The sequence below is a fragment of the Cyprinus carpio genome, chromosome A1, assembly GCF_018340385.1.
Source record: "Cyprinus carpio isolate SPL01 chromosome A1, ASM1834038v1, whole genome shotgun sequence".
Lineage (NCBI taxonomy): Eukaryota > Metazoa > Chordata > Actinopteri > Cypriniformes > Cyprinidae > Cyprinus > Cyprinus carpio.
In genome coordinates this window covers 34,505,507-34,524,404 of record NC_056572.1, presented here as the reverse complement: position 1 = coordinate 34,524,404, position 18,898 = coordinate 34,505,507, and the positions used below count along the sequence as shown (strand labels likewise).

At 37.5% G+C, this 18,898-nt stretch overlaps 1 protein-coding gene across 1 annotated transcript; it reads left to right on the top strand.

Annotated features, from left to right (window-relative positions):
* Positions 1 to 16,903: 16,903 nt before the first annotated feature.
* Positions 16,904 to 18,641, top strand: LOC122146490. The gene is made up of 4 exons (XM_042765578.1): positions 16,904 to 18,292; positions 18,358 to 18,389; positions 18,466 to 18,543; positions 18,636 to 18,641. Exons 1-4 carry the CDS (start codon positions 17,068 to 17,070, stop codon positions 18,639 to 18,641), a joined length of 1,341 nt encoding a protein of 446 aa, XP_042621512.1. The 5' UTR covers positions 16,904 to 17,067.
* Positions 18,642 to 18,898: the final 257 nt, after the last annotated feature.

Here is an 18,898-nt window from a genome sequence, read left to right as displayed (position 1 = left end):
TTCTTTCTTTCTTTCTTTTCTTTCTTTCTTGTATGGTTTCTTGTTAAGAAGTGGTGGGGTATTTGTTGGTTTGGGCCGCGTGCTACCGTGCTTTTTCTTCGCGGGCAGCATGACGGCCCCACGTATGCAAGTTTGAGTAAACTCACGCGGCGCCATGGAGTAAAAGTGGCGTCCGCGGTGAGCGTGGAAGACTGTTGCCTGGCTGCAGGAGAGGTTGTTGGGCATGAACATATAATGTCGGCCTCCAGAATGAACAGTTCCATTGTCATCTTTCTTAGCTCTGTTGAAAAGGCAAATGACCTAGTTGAGAATGGTATAGTGGTTGAGAATCTTTTTACTCATGTTCTCCCACTTTCTATGCCATCAAAAAAAGTTTTGTTGTCGAACGTTCCGCCTTTCATTAGCGATGAAACTTTGGTAAGAATTTTTATCACGATATGGAAAATTGGTCTCACCTATTAAAATGATACCGATTGGTAGTGGATCTCCTCTTTTGAAACATGTGGTTTCATTTAGGAGATTCGTTTACATGATCCTAAAAGATGATGAGGATTTAGATCTTTCTCTCTGCATATAAAAGTGGACGAGTTTGATTATGTCGTTTATGTTACCACGGACAAGATGAAGTGCTTTAAGTGCGGATTAGCGGGGCACTTGATCCGTGCCTGTCCTGGTAAAAATATGAAAAACGGCGCAGCGGCTGATGACGTTAATATTAGTGAGCCGGTCGAGGCTGGTCCGTCAGACGCGGTTCGGCCGGCGACAGAGACGGGTGCAGCGGGCACAGGTGCGGCGGAGACAGGTGCGACAGGGACGGGTGCAGCGGGCACAGGTGCGGCGGAGACAGGTGCGACAGGGACGGGTGCAGCGGGCACAGGTGCGGCGGAGACAGGTGCGGTGGAGGACAGGGCTGCATTGAATCTGCCCGCGGCCGAGAGTGCGGCGATCCAGGTAAATGAACCTGAAAATGTGGTTGAGGAAAATAGACCGGGTGATGTTTAAAACATCGAATACGCCAAAAAGTGTCAATTTACCTAACGTTTTACTGCTCGATTCGTTTGGTGATGGCATTGAAATGGAGACAGAGCAGATTGATTTCAAAGTTCCATCGAAAAGGAAAACATCTGACGAGTTTCAGACGGTTAGAGCTAAGAAAGCTGACGTGGATGCTTGTTGTGGTGAAAGTGACAGTGAATCTTCTGATTCTAGCGTCAGTCTCTCTCAGAGTGACTTCTCTAGTCGAGGTTGTGAAGTGGAAGACATTAAACTGTTTTTAAAAAAGCTACTAAAAACAAGAGAGGGGTCTGTGTAGCTGATTATTTTTCGGACACGAAGCAGTTCGTTGATAAAACCAGGTTTTTTATGTCGGAGAGTTTGTTTACAAACAAGGAGTTATATCGACTAAAAAAGATTGTGAGAAAACTCACTTCTGACAAGGCCAATGATGGTAGTGAGAAAGTATAGCAGCCTGGCTAGTAATGTGGGGTGTGTGTATGGAGTGCTAATTTGTGTCTTAGTCTCTTTCATTTCTCCAAGCATGAGTGAAGTGAACATTGCGACTTTAAATATAAATGGAGTAAGAGAAATTAGAAAAAGAACAGCTATGTTTGAAGTAGTTAAACAAAAAAGAATAGATGTTCTTATGTTGCAAGAAACTCATAGTGACTTGAGGAATGCTGCTGATTGGACTGAGGTGTGGGACGGGGTCTCTGTGTTGAGCCACAACACCTCCGTCAGTGGAGGGGTGGCTATTCTTTTTTCTAAAGCTTTCAATCCAACTTCTTATCAGGTGGATGAAGTAGTTAAGGGTAGGCTTTTAAAAGTAAGAGCTATTTTTGAGAATTTTATTTTTGTTTTTATTTGCGTGTATATTCCAACTGCACCAATAGAAAGAATGCTATTTTTAAATACTTTGTGTTCGGTCTTACAAAAATGCTGTGTAGAAGAATATTTATTCGTGGGTGGTGACTTTAACTGTACACAGTCAAACTTGGACAGAAACCATATTGAACCTCACTTGCCGTCTCGTAATCGTTTGATCCAGTTTTTGTCAAAACCCATGAGCTATGTGATGTTTGGAGACAATTTAATGGGGCACAAAAACAGTATACTTGGACTCATGTTCGTGACAGTGTGATTTCGCTGGCAAGATTGGATCGGTTTTATGTTTTTAAGCATCACTGTAATATTGTAAAGAAATGTTTAATTACCCCAGTGAGTTTTCTGATCACAGTATGGTGCTGTGTTCTGTGTTTTTAAACTCCATTAAACCAAGAAGTGCATACTGGCAGCTTAACACTACTTTGTTAAGTGACAGGTACTTTAAGAACATCTTTAAACTGTTCTGGGATGAGTTCAGAACCACAAAGGGTTCTTTTAAGTCTCTACGACAGTGGTGGGATTTTGGGAAAGCCCAAATAAAACAATTTTGTTTGCAGTATACTCAAAACGTCACTAGAGAGACAAGTTTGATTATGAACACCTTGGAGACTGACATTTTAAAACTTCTAGAATTAGCTGAGTCAACTGATGGCCGGAGGTATTTAGATTCATTGGCAAAGAAAAGGACACAGTTGGCTGATTTATTGAACATCAAAACACAGGGGGCTCTGGTCAGGTCAAGGTTCCAGAGTGCGGACCAAATGGATGCTCCATCCAAGTTCTTTTTTAACCTGGAGAAAAAGAACGGTCAGAGCAGAGTCATCCATGCTCTGCGCTCTGAGTCTGGAGGTTTATTGACAGACTTTGCGGACATTCGCAAGAGAGCAGTTGTGTTCTATGAAAACCTGTATAAAAATGAACTTGGGCCAGAATACAGGAGTGACAGTGAATTTTTTTCAGCGACTTACCCCAGGTGTCTGAGGAAGTCAATGCTGAGATTTCTGGTGCTTTGAGCATGGGTGAAATGTACAAGGCTCTACAAGGAATGGAGTCTGGAAAGGCGCCGGGCATTGACGGCCTGCCAGTAGACTTTTATAAGTCCTTCTGGTCAGAACTGGGTGAAGACCTTCTGGAGGTATTGAATGAAAGCTTGGCCGAAGGCCAGCTGCCTCTGAGCTGCCGTAGAGCAGTGCTAACCCTCCTGCCCAAGAAAGGAGACCTTACGGACATAAAGTGCTGGCGGCCCGTTTCGCTACTCTGTAGCGATTACAAACTGCTCTCAAAAACCCTGGCTAACAGGCTGGCAGGAGCGATGGATGGTGTCATCCATCCTGACCAGACCTACTGTGTTCCTGGTAGGTCAATATTTGACAATGTTTCTTTGATTCGGGATATTTTAGAGGTCTCCAAGATGGTGAATCTAGACTGTGGGTTAATCTCGTTAGACCAGGAGAAAGCATTTGACCGTGTTGAACATCGCTATTTGTGGAGAGTTTTTAGAGGCTTTTGGGTTTTGTCAAAATTTTATAAATTGTATTAAAGTTCTTTACAGTGGCGTTGAGAGTATTCTGAAAGTGAACTGTGGTTTATGTGCTCCTTTTAAAGTTCAGAGAGGTGTCCGGCAGGGGTGTTCATTGTCTGGTATGCTCTACTCTTTGGCAATAGAGCCACTTTTACAGCAAATACGGGTCAAACTTTATGGTTTATGTTTGCCAAACTGTGTAAAGAATCTTACATTGTCAGCTTATGCTGACGATGTTTATAATTATGATTAGTAGGCAAAGTGACATCCAAGTTTTGTCAGGTTTACTTAAAACTTTTAAAGGGTTATCTTCTGCCAGTGTAAACTGGAGTAAAAGTGAAACCTTACTTTTAGGTGAGTGGGCAGGTGGGAAACCAGATCTCCCTAAAGGGTTAGTTTGGGGAAAATCAGGTTTTAAATACTTAGGGGTGTATATTGGGGATGAGTTAACAGTGCAAAAGAATTGGGAAGGAGTCATTGAAAGAGTGAAAGGCCGCCTAGATAAATGGAGATGGTTAATTCCAAAAATGTCGTATAGAGGGCGTATATTAATTATAAATAATTTAGTTGCTTCTTCAATATGGCATAGGGTTGCATGTATTGATCCTCCATCGCAACTGTTAGTAAAAATCCAGGCAATTTTAGTAGACTTCTTCTGGGATAAATTGCATTGGATCCCACAGAATGTGTTATTCTTGCCTAAGGAGGAGGGTGGACAGGGCTTAATACATCTTCAAAGTAGAGTAGCAACTTTTCGGTTGCAATTCATTCAAAAACTTCTTATTGGTTCAGTTGAATTTAGATGGTGTGCTGTTGCATATGTGATTTTACGTAATCTTGAGAATCTGGGACTAGATAAAACTCTTTTTTTACTCGACCCACTGAAATTGAACACTTCAGGATTACCAGTTTTTTATAGGAACCTCTTTAAAGTGTGGAGTCTTTTTGTTTTTAAAAAAACAGAGGATTCAGAGTCACTTCATTGGCTGTTAGAAGAGCCTTTAATCCGTGGAGCACGCCTGGATTTGTCTGCCAGTGGACTGCACCCAGGACTTAACAAGACACTCACTGACAGTAAAGTCATCACTTTGGGACAGTTACTTGGAAGTATCAGGAATGGATTTCATGAATGATGAAGCAACGGCTCAACATCTGGGCATTCGATCAACCCGTCTAGTTGCACAACTATTGGTGAAGTGGCAGATGCTCCTCAATGCAACAGAAAGACTTTTGTTGGCTGAGTATGGTGATGGTCGCTGTGAACCAGATCCTGAAGACTCTTTTCCTTGTCTGTCTTTTTCACCGAATCTAGAAGAGGTTTCTGGAGTGTTTTTAAAAACTGTTCAATCCCTGTGTGTAGATTTCTTTTCTTGTTCTGGGAGAAGTTTGTATAAGTATTGTGTTGTTATTTTTAACAAAAAGGTGTTAAGAAAATTGATACTCCATGGCGTGATTTTTTTAAATTGAATATATGATAGAAAACCTGAGTGGAGAGCACTTTTATAAACCACCGTTGACGCAAAAAGACAGGTGACTTACAGTGGAGAATTCTTCATGGCGCTGTCGCCGTGAATGCTTTTATTTCGGTTTTAAATCCTGAGGTTGATGCTCAATGTCCTTTTTGCACTGAGAGAGAAACCATCTTTCATGCTTTTGTAAAATGTGCAAGATTAGAGCCTTTATTTTTGCTTTTAGGAGCCATTTTCAGAGCTGTAATGAATTTTTTTCTACTGTGGTTTTTATTTTAGGTTTTAAATATGTGTTGAAAAACAGATTTGTATGTCAGTTGTTGAATTGTGTGTTAGGCCAAGCAAAATTGGCCATTTATATAAGTAGAAAAAAGAAAGTTGAGCAAAATTTGGGACAGAATGTAGTAGCAATGTTTTCAAACATGGTGAAAGCAAGAATAATGATTGATTTTTGCTTATTACAAGCAAATGGATGATCTCATAACCTTTGAAGGTATTTGGTGTTGCAACGAGGCTTTGTGTTCTGTATCTGAGGGTGATTTGTTTTTTACACATTTATAGTGAGTTGATGTTGCTCTTAATATTTATGCACATTGTAATTTAATTGATGACGGTTTTGTCAAAGGGCGATATTGCCGTGAGCTGCGAGAGCAGTAATCAACCCTACTCCCAAAAAAGTGGACCTGACGGACATAAGAACTGGCGTCCGGTTCACTCCTCGGCATGAATATAAACTTTATCTAAGGTCTTTGGCTACGACTGGCTGGTGTTTTTAGATCAGGTCATCCATCCGGATCAAACGTACCCTGTTGTACCGGGTAGTTCCCTTTTTGATAATATTTCTTTTTGCGTGATATTTTTTTACTGGTTTCCTAATTTATGAAAACTGTGGCCTACTTTGTTTGGGAAAGAAAGGCACTGGCTCTTCAGTGTGTGGTTCTTGGTTAGCTGTGATGTTGAGAGTGGCCTGCAAATCTGGGTTTCTTCTTCACTTGTTCCTTTCGGTAATGGGCAGTGAGGTGTTTGTCTGGAGTTATCCTCTTCCTGATCTTGAACTCCCTGCTAGCAGGGAACCTTCATCTTCCTGATCTACTGTGTCTTCAATAGTAGGTAAGTTTTTCATCAAGCCGTTTTGACAATGTGGCAGTGGTGTTGCCAAAATAGTCTTACGAGGACGGGCTCTCATTGCTAACATTAATAGCCGCCTCCACTTTGGCACCGACTGGCATGTGTTGATCCCTCCCCAGAATTTTTTAAACGGAAGCTCAAGCTCTTCTGGTAATTTTTTTGGGACAAAGCTACATTGGACTTCAAAAAGTATTTTGTTTCTTCCTAAGAAGAGGGTGGCCAGACTGATTGTCATCTACAAAGTAGGTGTGCTGCTTTTCGTTGCAGTTTCTGACGAGATTTTCTTGATGGACCTGTGCATATTGTTGGCGTGCGTTTGTTGCACACCATTTTGCGCACGTGGGCAGCTTTGGACGGGACAACCTCTGTTTTTAATGAAGACAACCAATGTGGATTTATCAGGACTTGCCTGCCTTCTATCAGAAGCATCTTAAATTGTGGGGTCCTTTTTTCGAGTTCAAAATACTGAGAACTTTTCCTCACTCCTTGGTTACTTCAAGAACCCTTAATTTCTGGGGCTCGTCTTGATGTCACCGCTCATTGTAATCTATCTCTGGTTTAGTTTCTTGCTCCAGAAATCTAGAGTTTTACTTTGGGCCATTGCAGTACAGGAAAACTTCTGGCTTCAGATGTCTGATTTGCTGTGGTCTAACGCTGAGGAACCTCGTGGATGACACTGGGCCCAGTACCCCTGACTACAGCAACCCACTGAAAATGGTGATGATCTCTTGTCTGTGAGGGACAAAGTTGTATGTTTGTGTGTGGGTCTAATTATTCTTGATTATAAAGATAAATGATAACTATCGTTATATAAGCTAGAAGAGGTACAGTGGAAATGTGTCATCCTTATCGTGGTCTGTGCTGAATCCAGAAGTCAGGTCATGCTTGCCATTACACCAATTGTTTCACATGTACTTTCCAGACTGATTTGTTCACGCAGTAGAGAGGGGTTTATTAGTGATATATTGAGACTTTCCATCCAATTTTCGAAGTTACTCAATTTTTTATAGTCTTCTACTACTATCATCAATTATTTCTTCTTAGAAGAGATAAAATAATTTATAATAATACAACAAGAATAATATTAATTATTATTATTAATAATTTTTTCTTCATAATAATAATCAATAAGGAAAAAAAAATCTACAAAAAAAAAAATATTGATGAATGCTTCCTTTCAGTTTTTTCTTTCCTTCTAAAACTCCTCTTCATTATTGCTCCATTGGTTTCTGTTAGTACACTCCTCCTATTTCGATCTCCCTTGATGATTGGTCCCCCTCTCCTCTCTCTCCTCTCTCTCTCTCTCCCCCCTCTCCTCTCTCCTCTCTCTCTCTCTCTCGATTTAAAAAAAAACCACTAACACACACCACACAAGAATCTAAATAAAAAAATCATCTACATTAATAAACACGATTTGCATCTGAGATACAACATAATATAAAAAAAAGAATATACATCTTACAAACAAAAAAATTTAAAACAAAGACAAATTTGCATCTGAGATACAACATAGTCTAAAGTAGTGAGATGATACAAAAACAACATAAAATTCGAATAAGTTTTTATCCATGCTTTCAAAACAACGTCAAATGACATTATATTAAAATTATATTTCACTGAAAAATTACTCAACCTTATGTCAAACCTTTATGACTTGAACAAGGCTTTCAGTTGTTTTTTGTCCTACTGGTTTCAAAAGTTTTTAACCTCTTAAGCACAGGGCTATTTTGGGGATTTCCGCCTGGCATTTTTCCTACCCAAATTCAAAAGCTTACCATACCCACATGCAGAGGTGTACATACAAAAGTTTGGTATCATTTTACAGGAAATCCTTTGAAATTACATAAAAAACAGTGTTGAAATTGATAAAAATGGTTTAATATGTTTGTCTGTGTTATAATAAAGGCGCTTTTTGATTTTCAAAATTTGATTTTTTTTTTTATAAACTGAAGTTTGAAATTGTATAGCTCAGGTTCTGAGAGCACATGTCAGCTAATAGAGGAAAAAGGAAATTTCCAGCACATGTCAGCTAATAGAGGAAAAAGGAAATTTGTTTCTATCATAATCTATGCAAAAGTTATTCTATTCCATCTAAAGGGAGGAATAATACCCTTTTTGTATACATTTTTCCGCCTACCCACATTTGAGGACTCCAAATACCCACATATAGTAGAATAGATGCAATATCTTTATATCCTTTTACAGAAAACCCTTTGAAGTGACATAAAAAGCTGCTGTTTGTGACAAATATTATTATTTGTGTTGTTTTTCACATGATGAACCACCTCAATACAAGGCGCTTTTTTTGTGTGTTCTAAACACTTTCTTTGAAAGTAGATAACTCAGGCCCTGTGTGCTCTAGCAAACTGCATTACTTTATAAAATATATCTGGTCTATCACAATCTAAAATAGAATCCACATTCTCCAGCTTTATATCATTTCATTCATGTGCATTCTGTATTGGTATACTGATTCAGAGCATCTGACCTCAGCTTCCCTGTATCACTTCAGCATCTTCAGCACCCTCTCTGTCTGTTTGGTCGCGAGCTGCGGGCTATCCGCTAACCGGAGCTGCTATATGGCCTTCAGAGCGTCAAAGAAAACAAATATATGTTCATCCACACAGCACTGTAATAATCCATCTGTATTTACTGTATATTTACTGAAATGCATCATGTACTGTACCTTCTGTCAATAAACAGTTTATCAGATTGTCAACTGTGCTTTCACGTTTCAAAATAAAGATTCAAAGATAAAAAAAAGTACCTAACACGCTTATAGCCTCACCAGACGCGCGTCCATTCCTCTCCACGGCGCCGGTGATCATCCATAACTTGTAATATGATTATTATAAATTGGTATTTTCCTAGAAGCATATGCCAAAGCTTTTCCGCGTGCGAGCGTTGTATATAATAAGCCGAAAACTACATATCCCAGGGTCCACCGCAGTCATCCCCGGCGGACAAGAAATATGTCACTCACTGCCCCCACCCTTCCCCGCTGATGACGCAGAGGTGTCAAATTCCACAGCCCACTGCTGACTGACATCTGATCTGACTAATAGCGCTTCACAAACAATCACAGAACAAAATTCTCTTCAACCCGAGAGCGAATATGGCTTTTGATATAGGAAGCGCGTCTTTCGACGAGCGTGCGCCTTTTTTTTTCCTTGATGCGCGTACTGGACAAAACGCTTTATATCTCACCGATGGAAGCACGCAGAAACGTAAAAAAATGGTCTTGTTTGAAAAAAAGATTCTAATCTAAAAGATAATATAGAGTATATAGATATATGTGATTGTTTGCGGCTGACTGAAGCGGTGCTTCGAGTATAAATAAAAATTTGCTCTGAGGTGAGAAATTTCACATCGCGATTTTATTGAAGATCATTCGATCTGTGATTGTCACACAATAAAATGATTTACATCGTCGAATTTCTGAGAATGAGAGCTTTCTTGTGATATATGACTTGACTGTTTTGTGAAAAATATATAAAATACACATTCTTCGCAAAAATTATTCGCTATTCTTAGGCGGAAATTTGTGTGTGGGACAAATATATTTCTAAGCTTAATTTCACTACTTTATGAATCATAAAACCCAAATTAATGGTGTTCTTTGTAAAGAAGACAATCTAAGCTTTCAAATGATACCATATATGGGCTGATACCATATAAGGAAGGCTTTGAAATTTAGGCACGAACATTATTCACGTGGTTTTGGACCCGGTACCGGGTCGCAAAAGAGCTTCATGTTGTAGTGTGTTGGGTAATCTGTTTTAAAATGTATTCAGAATTTGAGAGATTGTTTTGTTGATATGGTTAGTTAGTTTATGTACTTCTTTAAAGTCTCTGAATGTTTCTGTAGAATTCTTCATGCAGATCCCAAACAGTATAATCTGCACAGAAACAAACTCTCTGGGCCTATTCAAAGTAAGATAGAATATTCATAACATTTTACAATATAGAAACAATGGATTCCTATCTATTTGCACGAAACATGAATATTTGACAGGTTGGAGTTTTAACAAAGAGTAGTTCTATGAGCTTTTGGTCAATTTGCTTCTGGGTCTCTGGCATTGAAGATGGATGTGGAGCTCTTTTTTTCTCAACAAAAAAAAAAAAACATACCAAATATAAAATTCAAATATAACAATAAAAAAACAAATCATGATTGTGATTGTATAAATACTGACATGTGATCTTTGTATATGAAATGTTTTTGTAAGTGCATCTTGGTGAGTTCGAATAATATTCTATCTTCGGATATGAATTTGAATTTCAGCAGGAAGGACTGACGAAATACATTAGTTTCCTCGTTAGATGAGCAGATAACTGTCATAAACATCTGACAATAATGTGTCTGTGTAGTCAGTCTAGTTGGGTGAAGATCACTACATGTAAAGTCATATAAGGTGAGACCCTATTTACATGTTTAAATAAGAATATTTATTTGCAATACTGTATGTTTCATGCTATTTTAAACATTGAATAAGCTTGATTTTAAAGTCATCTAAATCTATGATATACTTCATAATGTGTCCTGAGATGTGATTTATGTGTAATAAAGGCATTAACAAAATTCAAGGGCTGTTCAAGAATGCGAGAGATAGTTAAAGAGTTTACAGAAGAAAAGGGAGGGAAGACAACTGAATCCAGTGTTACTTCCTATTTCTTTGTAATTTACTGCAAGTGAAAATTTTTTTTTTTTTTTTTTTTGCATAGCAAACAAATCTATAAATGTAGGCTCACAAAAGCAAGCGTAGGTGTTTTGATCAATCCCACGATTGAGTCAAATGTGTAAATCATGCAGTCCAGAGATGGTTGGCACATTTTTCAGACTGTGTTGAAATACCCAAATATTCCCAAGCATGAGAATGGCTGGCTCAGTGATTAAAGATTTTTAATAAGCAAGAAGCAACAAACAGACTTTACTTTTTCTGTCACCTCAGAAGGGTGCTGGTTATGTACAATATTTTATTATTATTATTAGTAGTATTAGTAGTATTTACACCCCTGTAACTCATTTCTAATTGGTTAAACTGACAGTGTTTCACCCTTATGCTCATCACAGCTACTTTTTGTTTTGTCTCTTAATTTATGTCAGAAATCAATACCTGATCAAAACAAAGTGGACTATCAGACCCCATTATGATGTTCATTGATTTTAAAAGTAAGTATTTTTTTCCCATTTTAAATTAGAAAAAATGTATTGCATTAAGTATTGACTGATAATTAAATATGACAATTGACTAAGCTTTTGCTAAAACCATACATTATTTATTTTCTTTAATGGAAATTTGGGTCTATTTTATGTGCACATAGATCAGTGGATTTTTAAAAAAAAAACATATTATTATTATTATAGTTCATAACAGTTTGATCTAAATGTCATGCACAATCAGTATCAACAACAGCATTGCAGAACATTACCTTTCCATTATTCTCAGCAAGCCAAACTCTACTGTTATTAGTGTAGATAATGTTCACCAGCTCCAGAAGATTTCCTGAAATTATAAACACAAAAACTGAACTCCCTTTTCTCATTGCACAAGCGCCACCTTGTGTCTCTAAATGGTTACGACGGTAGTAACGCGGTCTTCGAGGACTTCCAGTACTGTATGTTATGAAGGACATACAACTTTTGATAGATGTCTAGAAGGTCAGGATTATTAATATAATATAATATAATATAATATAATATAATAAATATAATATAATATAATATAATATAATATAATATAATATAATATAATATAATATAATAAACAGTCTGTTGACAGTCTAATTAATTATAGCAACAAATCCTGCTGCGGGTTTCTGCTTCGTGTTTTTTTTTTTTTTTTTTTTTTTTTTTTTTTTTTTTTTGACCACATTATTTGACTACGTAAAATAATTCAGTGTACATAAAATCTCATTTTGTTGTTTTGCATGTTTTGTATTATTAATAGAAAAATGGCCTAATAAGACGACACAGTGCTACAGATTGTAATCAGTTCAAATGATACAGGGAAATACACTCATTAACTATTTTTAATAAATTATTTGTTCCCCAAACATAAACACATTTAGGCATTTTTTTTTAAGTTGCAACATTCAAAATGTGCTCATCTATTGCAGCTCTTACACTGTACCTGAAAAGAAAATGGATGAAAATATTAGTAAATTAGGTCATCTAAAACATGTACAAATATCTAAAACTTATTTAAAACTTTAATAAAATATACTTATACTTACTGGTTTAAATTAACTTTTTATTTAAACAACACAATTCTACAATAATAATAATAATAATAATAAGTAATGTATAGTTTATTTAATAGTAAAATTACACATAAAACTATTGGTTTTTTTTTTTTTTTTTGTTTTTTAGTATGTGTTATATATGTTGTTTGTATAGAATTTCAATCATGCTTTTGTTAGTATCATCTTCCAACATACTGCAAACCATACAGTAGTCCCCTGCATTACCTATAAATAAATTTGTTAACATTAAATTGTTAAATTATTTAATTGGGCAATCATACTGTATTACATGTCAAAATATAGTACACTTATCATTAAAAAAATAGCATCTCAGATGTGTTCTAAAAATAAAATAAAATAACTTTAAATTCTTATATTGCTTTTTGTGGCCTTCAGGTTATTTTCTATGAATTTCTCCTCTATCCCCTCTGTGGCTTTGAATGTGTTTTACTTCTATAAACATTTTTTCAGAGTGTAGAGAGCTCTTAAGAGGTTTACTACATGACATACATTACAATACATACATTACAACGGTATTATACAATCACACATCTAAGTGTGCAGGCTATTTTCATGCATGCTGAGCTGATGGCTTCAAACATGGTCTGAACGTTGCTGATCGTTCCTCTTGTAAAGCAAACTGAAACAATAATTGACAGGCGAAATTAATCCAATTTATTAGCCACTTTTGAAAATATTTGAACACATATTATTCAATACCAAAACTCCACAACTTGATTCAGGGTCTATAATAACCACTGGGCTGTTTGGACATCACATCTTCTAAGTGTTCAAAAATTCCTAGATGTGGTCGAGACATTTGTATTGTTTACAATTGAATAGCATCAAAAAAAAAAAAAAAAAAAAAAAAATTAAACAAAGATGAAACATAGTTCTAACAATGTTACCTCCAGTTCCACAGAATTTTATGTCCACAAGAACCATCATTTCCCACTGGGTCGATCAGAGTGTTGTTGTTTTTTTTTTCTTTCTTTCTTTTTTTTTATCAATAAGATTAAGAAATGTTTTTAGATCACCATTTTCAACTAGAGTGAAGCTGCTTGGTATAGACAATTTCAATTTCTGGTCATTGTTGGAAAAGAAAGATCAAGATGGCAACAAATGAATAATAAAATAATATATAATTTAAATTTAAAGTTAGAATAACTACAAATTTGAATACAAAATGTTCTGTTTTTTTGGACTTATGCTACCCTGATGGGAATGATCCCACTGACAGGAGATTATATAGTGCCATACATTTTATATATATATATATATATAGATATATATATATATATATATATATATATAATTTTTTTTTTTTTTTTTTTTTTTTTACACAACACAATCTAATCATTTTGAAATGGCTCACTAATCAGTGACACATGCCCCATATAACTTTTCCATGAAAAATCCTAAGCTTCATTATGTGACCGTAAACAGTTCTCATTTCTGCTAGTTGTCTTGGTATAATAAAATAGTCAAAACTTACCTTACATGAAGAAGTCCACGCGCAAGTGGTGAAAAATTATGTGTGTGTTGTTCAGTGTGACAAAAATGATGCAATACTGTTGTGTGCATGAGCAGTAAGCCCTGTTAGGATGAAATGTCAGGACAGAGTCTTTAACTTTGATTATGGTGTACATTCATTGTGGCATTGTTTTGAAAACCATGTGCAAAGCCACAGCATTTACTTCCATCCAGAGTTGCATTCATTTTTGCCTGAGGATCTTGTATTGATGATGGGAAAGTCTAAGCTCTTTTGGGGCAGTCGTCAGTAGCCCCTCACTGCAGAACACAAGATCCAGGGGGCGTGGTTGGATCCACATCTAGGAGGTGAAGATGGGTTGGTTTAGGGATGGAGATGGGTGGGTTTAGGGATCAGGGGGTGGAGACGGGTAGGTTTAGGTATATGTAAGATGGGAGGAATTGGAATCTGAATCCAACCACACCACACCCCCTGGATCTTGTGTTCTGCAGTGAGGACCATCTTGAAGTTATGGCCTGTTGGTTAGAGAGTCAGACTTGTAATCCAAAAGTTGCGGGTTCGAGTCTCATTAATGGCAGGGATTAATATAATATTTGTCTTCTTTTTTATGGCAGGAGTTGTGTGGTCACTGTTGACTATCATCTCTTTATTCCTGTGTAAGTATAAGCTAGTAGTGTTTGATTAATTATTTTATTTTTTTATTTTAAATATAGTTGGTTGCTTTTATTTCTCAATACTTAGTCAATGTCAGTTATTCTCACTTTCAGAATGGATTTAGAAAATATTTAATACATTTTAAAAGAAGAATTACAATGTTTCAAAAAATTAACAGTACAGTCCACAGAGCCTGCAGTTTTACAAACTGCTGAGAGAGAGAAAAAAAAAAAAAAAAAATAAACACAAACTCATGTGTTTCAAATTCACCTGGTTTGGTATTTGTATATTCTGACTTTGATCACATTTTTCTTGTCCACAGGTTTCATATCCACTGCTGCTGCTGAACCAAAATCAGCAGTTGGTCCAGTTTTGGACTGTGATCTTGATAACGACATGTACATCTGCACCGGTGCTCAATACCTCATGTACTGCAATACAACAATGCATCATTTCTACTACCAGAGATACCAAAACCAAAATCAAAACCAATACCAATACCAGTGCATGAGCAATGACTGTATCTGTGTTGGTAATAAGGATACCTGTGCATGCTACTATAACACTTCATCCTGCTTCTGTGAGACTTTTAGCAATAACACCACTGTCCTTACAACAGTCAGGCCAGTTTTGGACTGTGAGCTTAATAATGACACATACATTTGCATTGGTGCTCAGTACCACATGTATTGCAACACCGCAGTGCATTATTTTAGCTACTACAAATATCAGAACCAAAACCAATATCAGTACAATTGCTGGACTAATAACTGTGACTGCCGTTTTAATAAGGACTCCTGTTCATGCTACAGTCAAACTTCATCCTCCTGCTTCTGTAAAAATTAATACAATAACACCACCCTCACCACATAACCCAATCACAGTCACAGACCTTCATATTCATAACTACAACTACACCTACACCTGCACTCATGCACAGCACCGCATGTACTGCAGTACAAGATTGCATAATTTCTCCTACCAGAGAAATCAATACCAATACCAATGCTGGAGTAATAATTGTAACTGTGTCGGTAATAAGGACACCTGTACATGCTCCAGTAGCACTTTGTCTTCCTGCTTTTGTGAGACTTACGGCAATAGCATTGCTCTCACTACAGCAGTTAGTCCAGTCACAGACCCTGACTGTGTGCTTCATAACGACTTGTACATCTGCACTGGTGCTCAGTACCGCATGTACTGCAATACAAGAATTGTGAATAATAACTGTAACTGCATTGGTAATAAAACCAGTACCAGTGTGTGAATAATAACTGTAACTGCATTGGTAATAAAGACACCTGTACATGCTCTACTAGCATTTTGTCCTCCTGCTTCTGTGAGATTTACGGCAATATCATTGCTCTGACTTCAGCAGTTAGTCCAGTCTATGACTGTGTGCTTTATAATGACACGTCATACATCTGCACTGGTGCTCAGTATCTCATGTACTGCAACACAACTGTACATGATTTCTATTACAATAGAAATGAGCACCCCGCTGTGTAAGCAATATCTGCGACTGCCGTGGAAATAAAAAACCTGTACGTGCTACTATAGTACATCATCATCCTGCTTCTGTACAAATTATGGCTATACCATCCCTGCAGCAGGTAGTCCCGTCTATGACTGTGTGCTTTATAACGACACGTACATCTGCACTGGTGCTCAGTACCGCATGCACTGCAACACAAGAATGCACAGTTTCAGCTACCAGAGATATAGAAACCAAAACCAGGACCAATACCAATGCTGGAATAATAACTGTAACTGTGTTGGTAATAAGGACACCTGTACATGCTCTAGTAGCACTTTGTCTTCCTGCTTCTGTGAGACTCACAGCAATAGCATTGCTTTCGCAGCAGTTACTCCTGCTTATGACTGTGGGCTTTATAACGACACATACATCTGCACTGGTGCTCAGTACCGCATGTACTGCAACACAAGAATGCAAGAATTCTACTATCAGAAATACCTCTACCAAACTCAATATGAATTACAATGCAGGAATAATAACTGTAACTGCCGTGGAAACATGGACACTTGTACATGCTCTAGTAGCACTTTGTCCTCCTGCTTTTGTGAGACTTACAGCAATAACATCACTATCCCTACAGCTGTTATTCCATTAAGAGGCTCTCAATGTGAGCTTTATAACGATACATACATCTGCACTGGTGCTCAGTACCGCATGTACTGCAACACAAGAATGCATGATTTCTACTACCGGAGATATCAGAACCAAAACCAATATGAATTACAGTGCTGGAATAATAACTGTAACTGCCGTGGAAACATGGACACTTGTACATGCTCTAGTAGCACTTTGTCTTCCTGCTTTTGTGAGATTTACGGCAATATCATTGCTCTCTTTACAGTAGCTACTCCAGGTTATGGCTGTGTGCTTTATAACGATACATACATCTGCACTGGTGCTCAGTACCGCATGTACTGCAACACAACAGTGCATTATTTTAGCTACTGGAGATCTCAGAACCCAAAACCAAAACCCGTACCAATGCTGGAATAATTGTGACTGCCGTGGAAATAAGGATACCTGTACATGCTACAGTAGCGCTTTGTCCTCCTGCTTCTGTACAAATTATAACAATACTATCACCATCCCTGCAGCAGTTAGTCCAGTCACAGACCCTGACTGTGTGCTTCATAATGACATGTACATCTGCACTGGTGCTCAGTATCGCATGTACTGTAACACAAGAATGCATGATTTCTCCTTGCGGAGATTTCAGTACCAAAACCAGTACCAGTGTGTAAATAATAACTGTAACTGTGTTGGTAATAAAGAAACCTGTACATGCTACAGTAACACTTTGTCCTCCTGCTTCTGTGAGACCTACAGCAATAGCATTGCTCTCACTACAGCAGTTAGTCCAGTCTATGACTGTGTGCTTTATAATGACACATCATACATCTGCACTGGTGCTCAGTACCAAATGTACTGCAACACAACTGTACATGATTTCTATTACAATAGAAATGAGCACCGCTGTGTAAGCAATATCTGCGACTGCCGTGGAAATAAAAACACCTGTACGTGCTACTATAGTACATCATCCTCCTGCTTCTGTACAAATTATGGCTATACCATCCCTGCAGCAGGTAGTCCTGTCTATGCCTGTGGGCTTTATAATGACACGTACATCTGCACTGGTGCTCAGTACCGCATGTACTGCAACACAAGAATGCACAGTTTCAGCTACCAGAGATATAGAAACCAAAACCAGGACCAATACCAATGCTGGAATAATAATTGTAACTGTGTTGGTAATAAGGACACCTGTACATGCTCTAGTAGCACTTTGTCTTCCTGCTTCTGTGAGACTTACAGCAATAGCATTGCTTTCGCAGCAGTTACTCCTGCTTATGACTGTGGGCTTTATAACGACACATACATCTGCACTGGTGCTCAGTACCGCATGTACTGCGACACAAGAATGCAAGAATTCTACTATCGGAAATACCACTACCAAACTCAATATGAATTACAATGCTGGAATAATAACTGTAACTGCCGTGGAAACATGGACACTTGTACATGCTCTAGTAGCACTTTGTCCTCCTGCTTTTGTGAGACTTACAGCAATAACATCACTATCCCTACAGCTGTTATTCCATTAAGAGGCTCTCAATGTGAGCTTTATAACGATACATACATCTGCACTGGTGCTCAGTACCGCATGTACTGCAACACAAGAATGCATGATTTCTATTACCGGAGATATCAGAACCAAAACCAATATGTATTACAATGCTGGAATAATAACTGTAACTGTGTTGGTAATAAGGACACCTGTACATGCTCTAGTAGCACTTTGTCTTCCTGCTTCTGCGAGTATAACATCTCCATCCCAACCACAATCAGTCCAACTACTGCAGGTGAGCATGTTTCTGTTTAATTTTTTTCTATATTCATGTTGTATTGATTAATTCCCTCATTTTAGTTCCGAATATCACACCACCAGATCAATGCGAGGTAAGATGAATATTTCAATTTACCCAGCGCACAAAGTCTTTTAGTTTTTATTTATATAGCTCAATTGTGATTTCAGAGTCAGGCCTCAGAAGGGTGTCTTCAAAATGTTCTTGATCAAATTGAGAACATTACAGCTCAAGAGCTCCCTGTGACTGTAAGTCTTCAAGGGAAAATAAATGAACAAATCAAATCTCGATAATAGATTGTCCCCTTGGAATTATAAGGTTTTATCTGCATTCTGAGTAGTTTTGAGATATTGAGCTTCAAAGTTTTTGTGTTCCATTTGACTGTGTAGATAGAACCTTATTGTTTTTCAAATAAAAAGTCCCATAATGTACACAACATTAAAAAATCTATCACATAATGTAAATACGTTGACACAGAATAAGAATATGTGAATAACTCAATTTTGACAAAAATGTCAGATAGAACCTTATAATTCCAAGGGGACGCGATGACTGACATACCAGTGCTGTCTTTTTGGCTCTGTTGATATTTACATGTAGAGT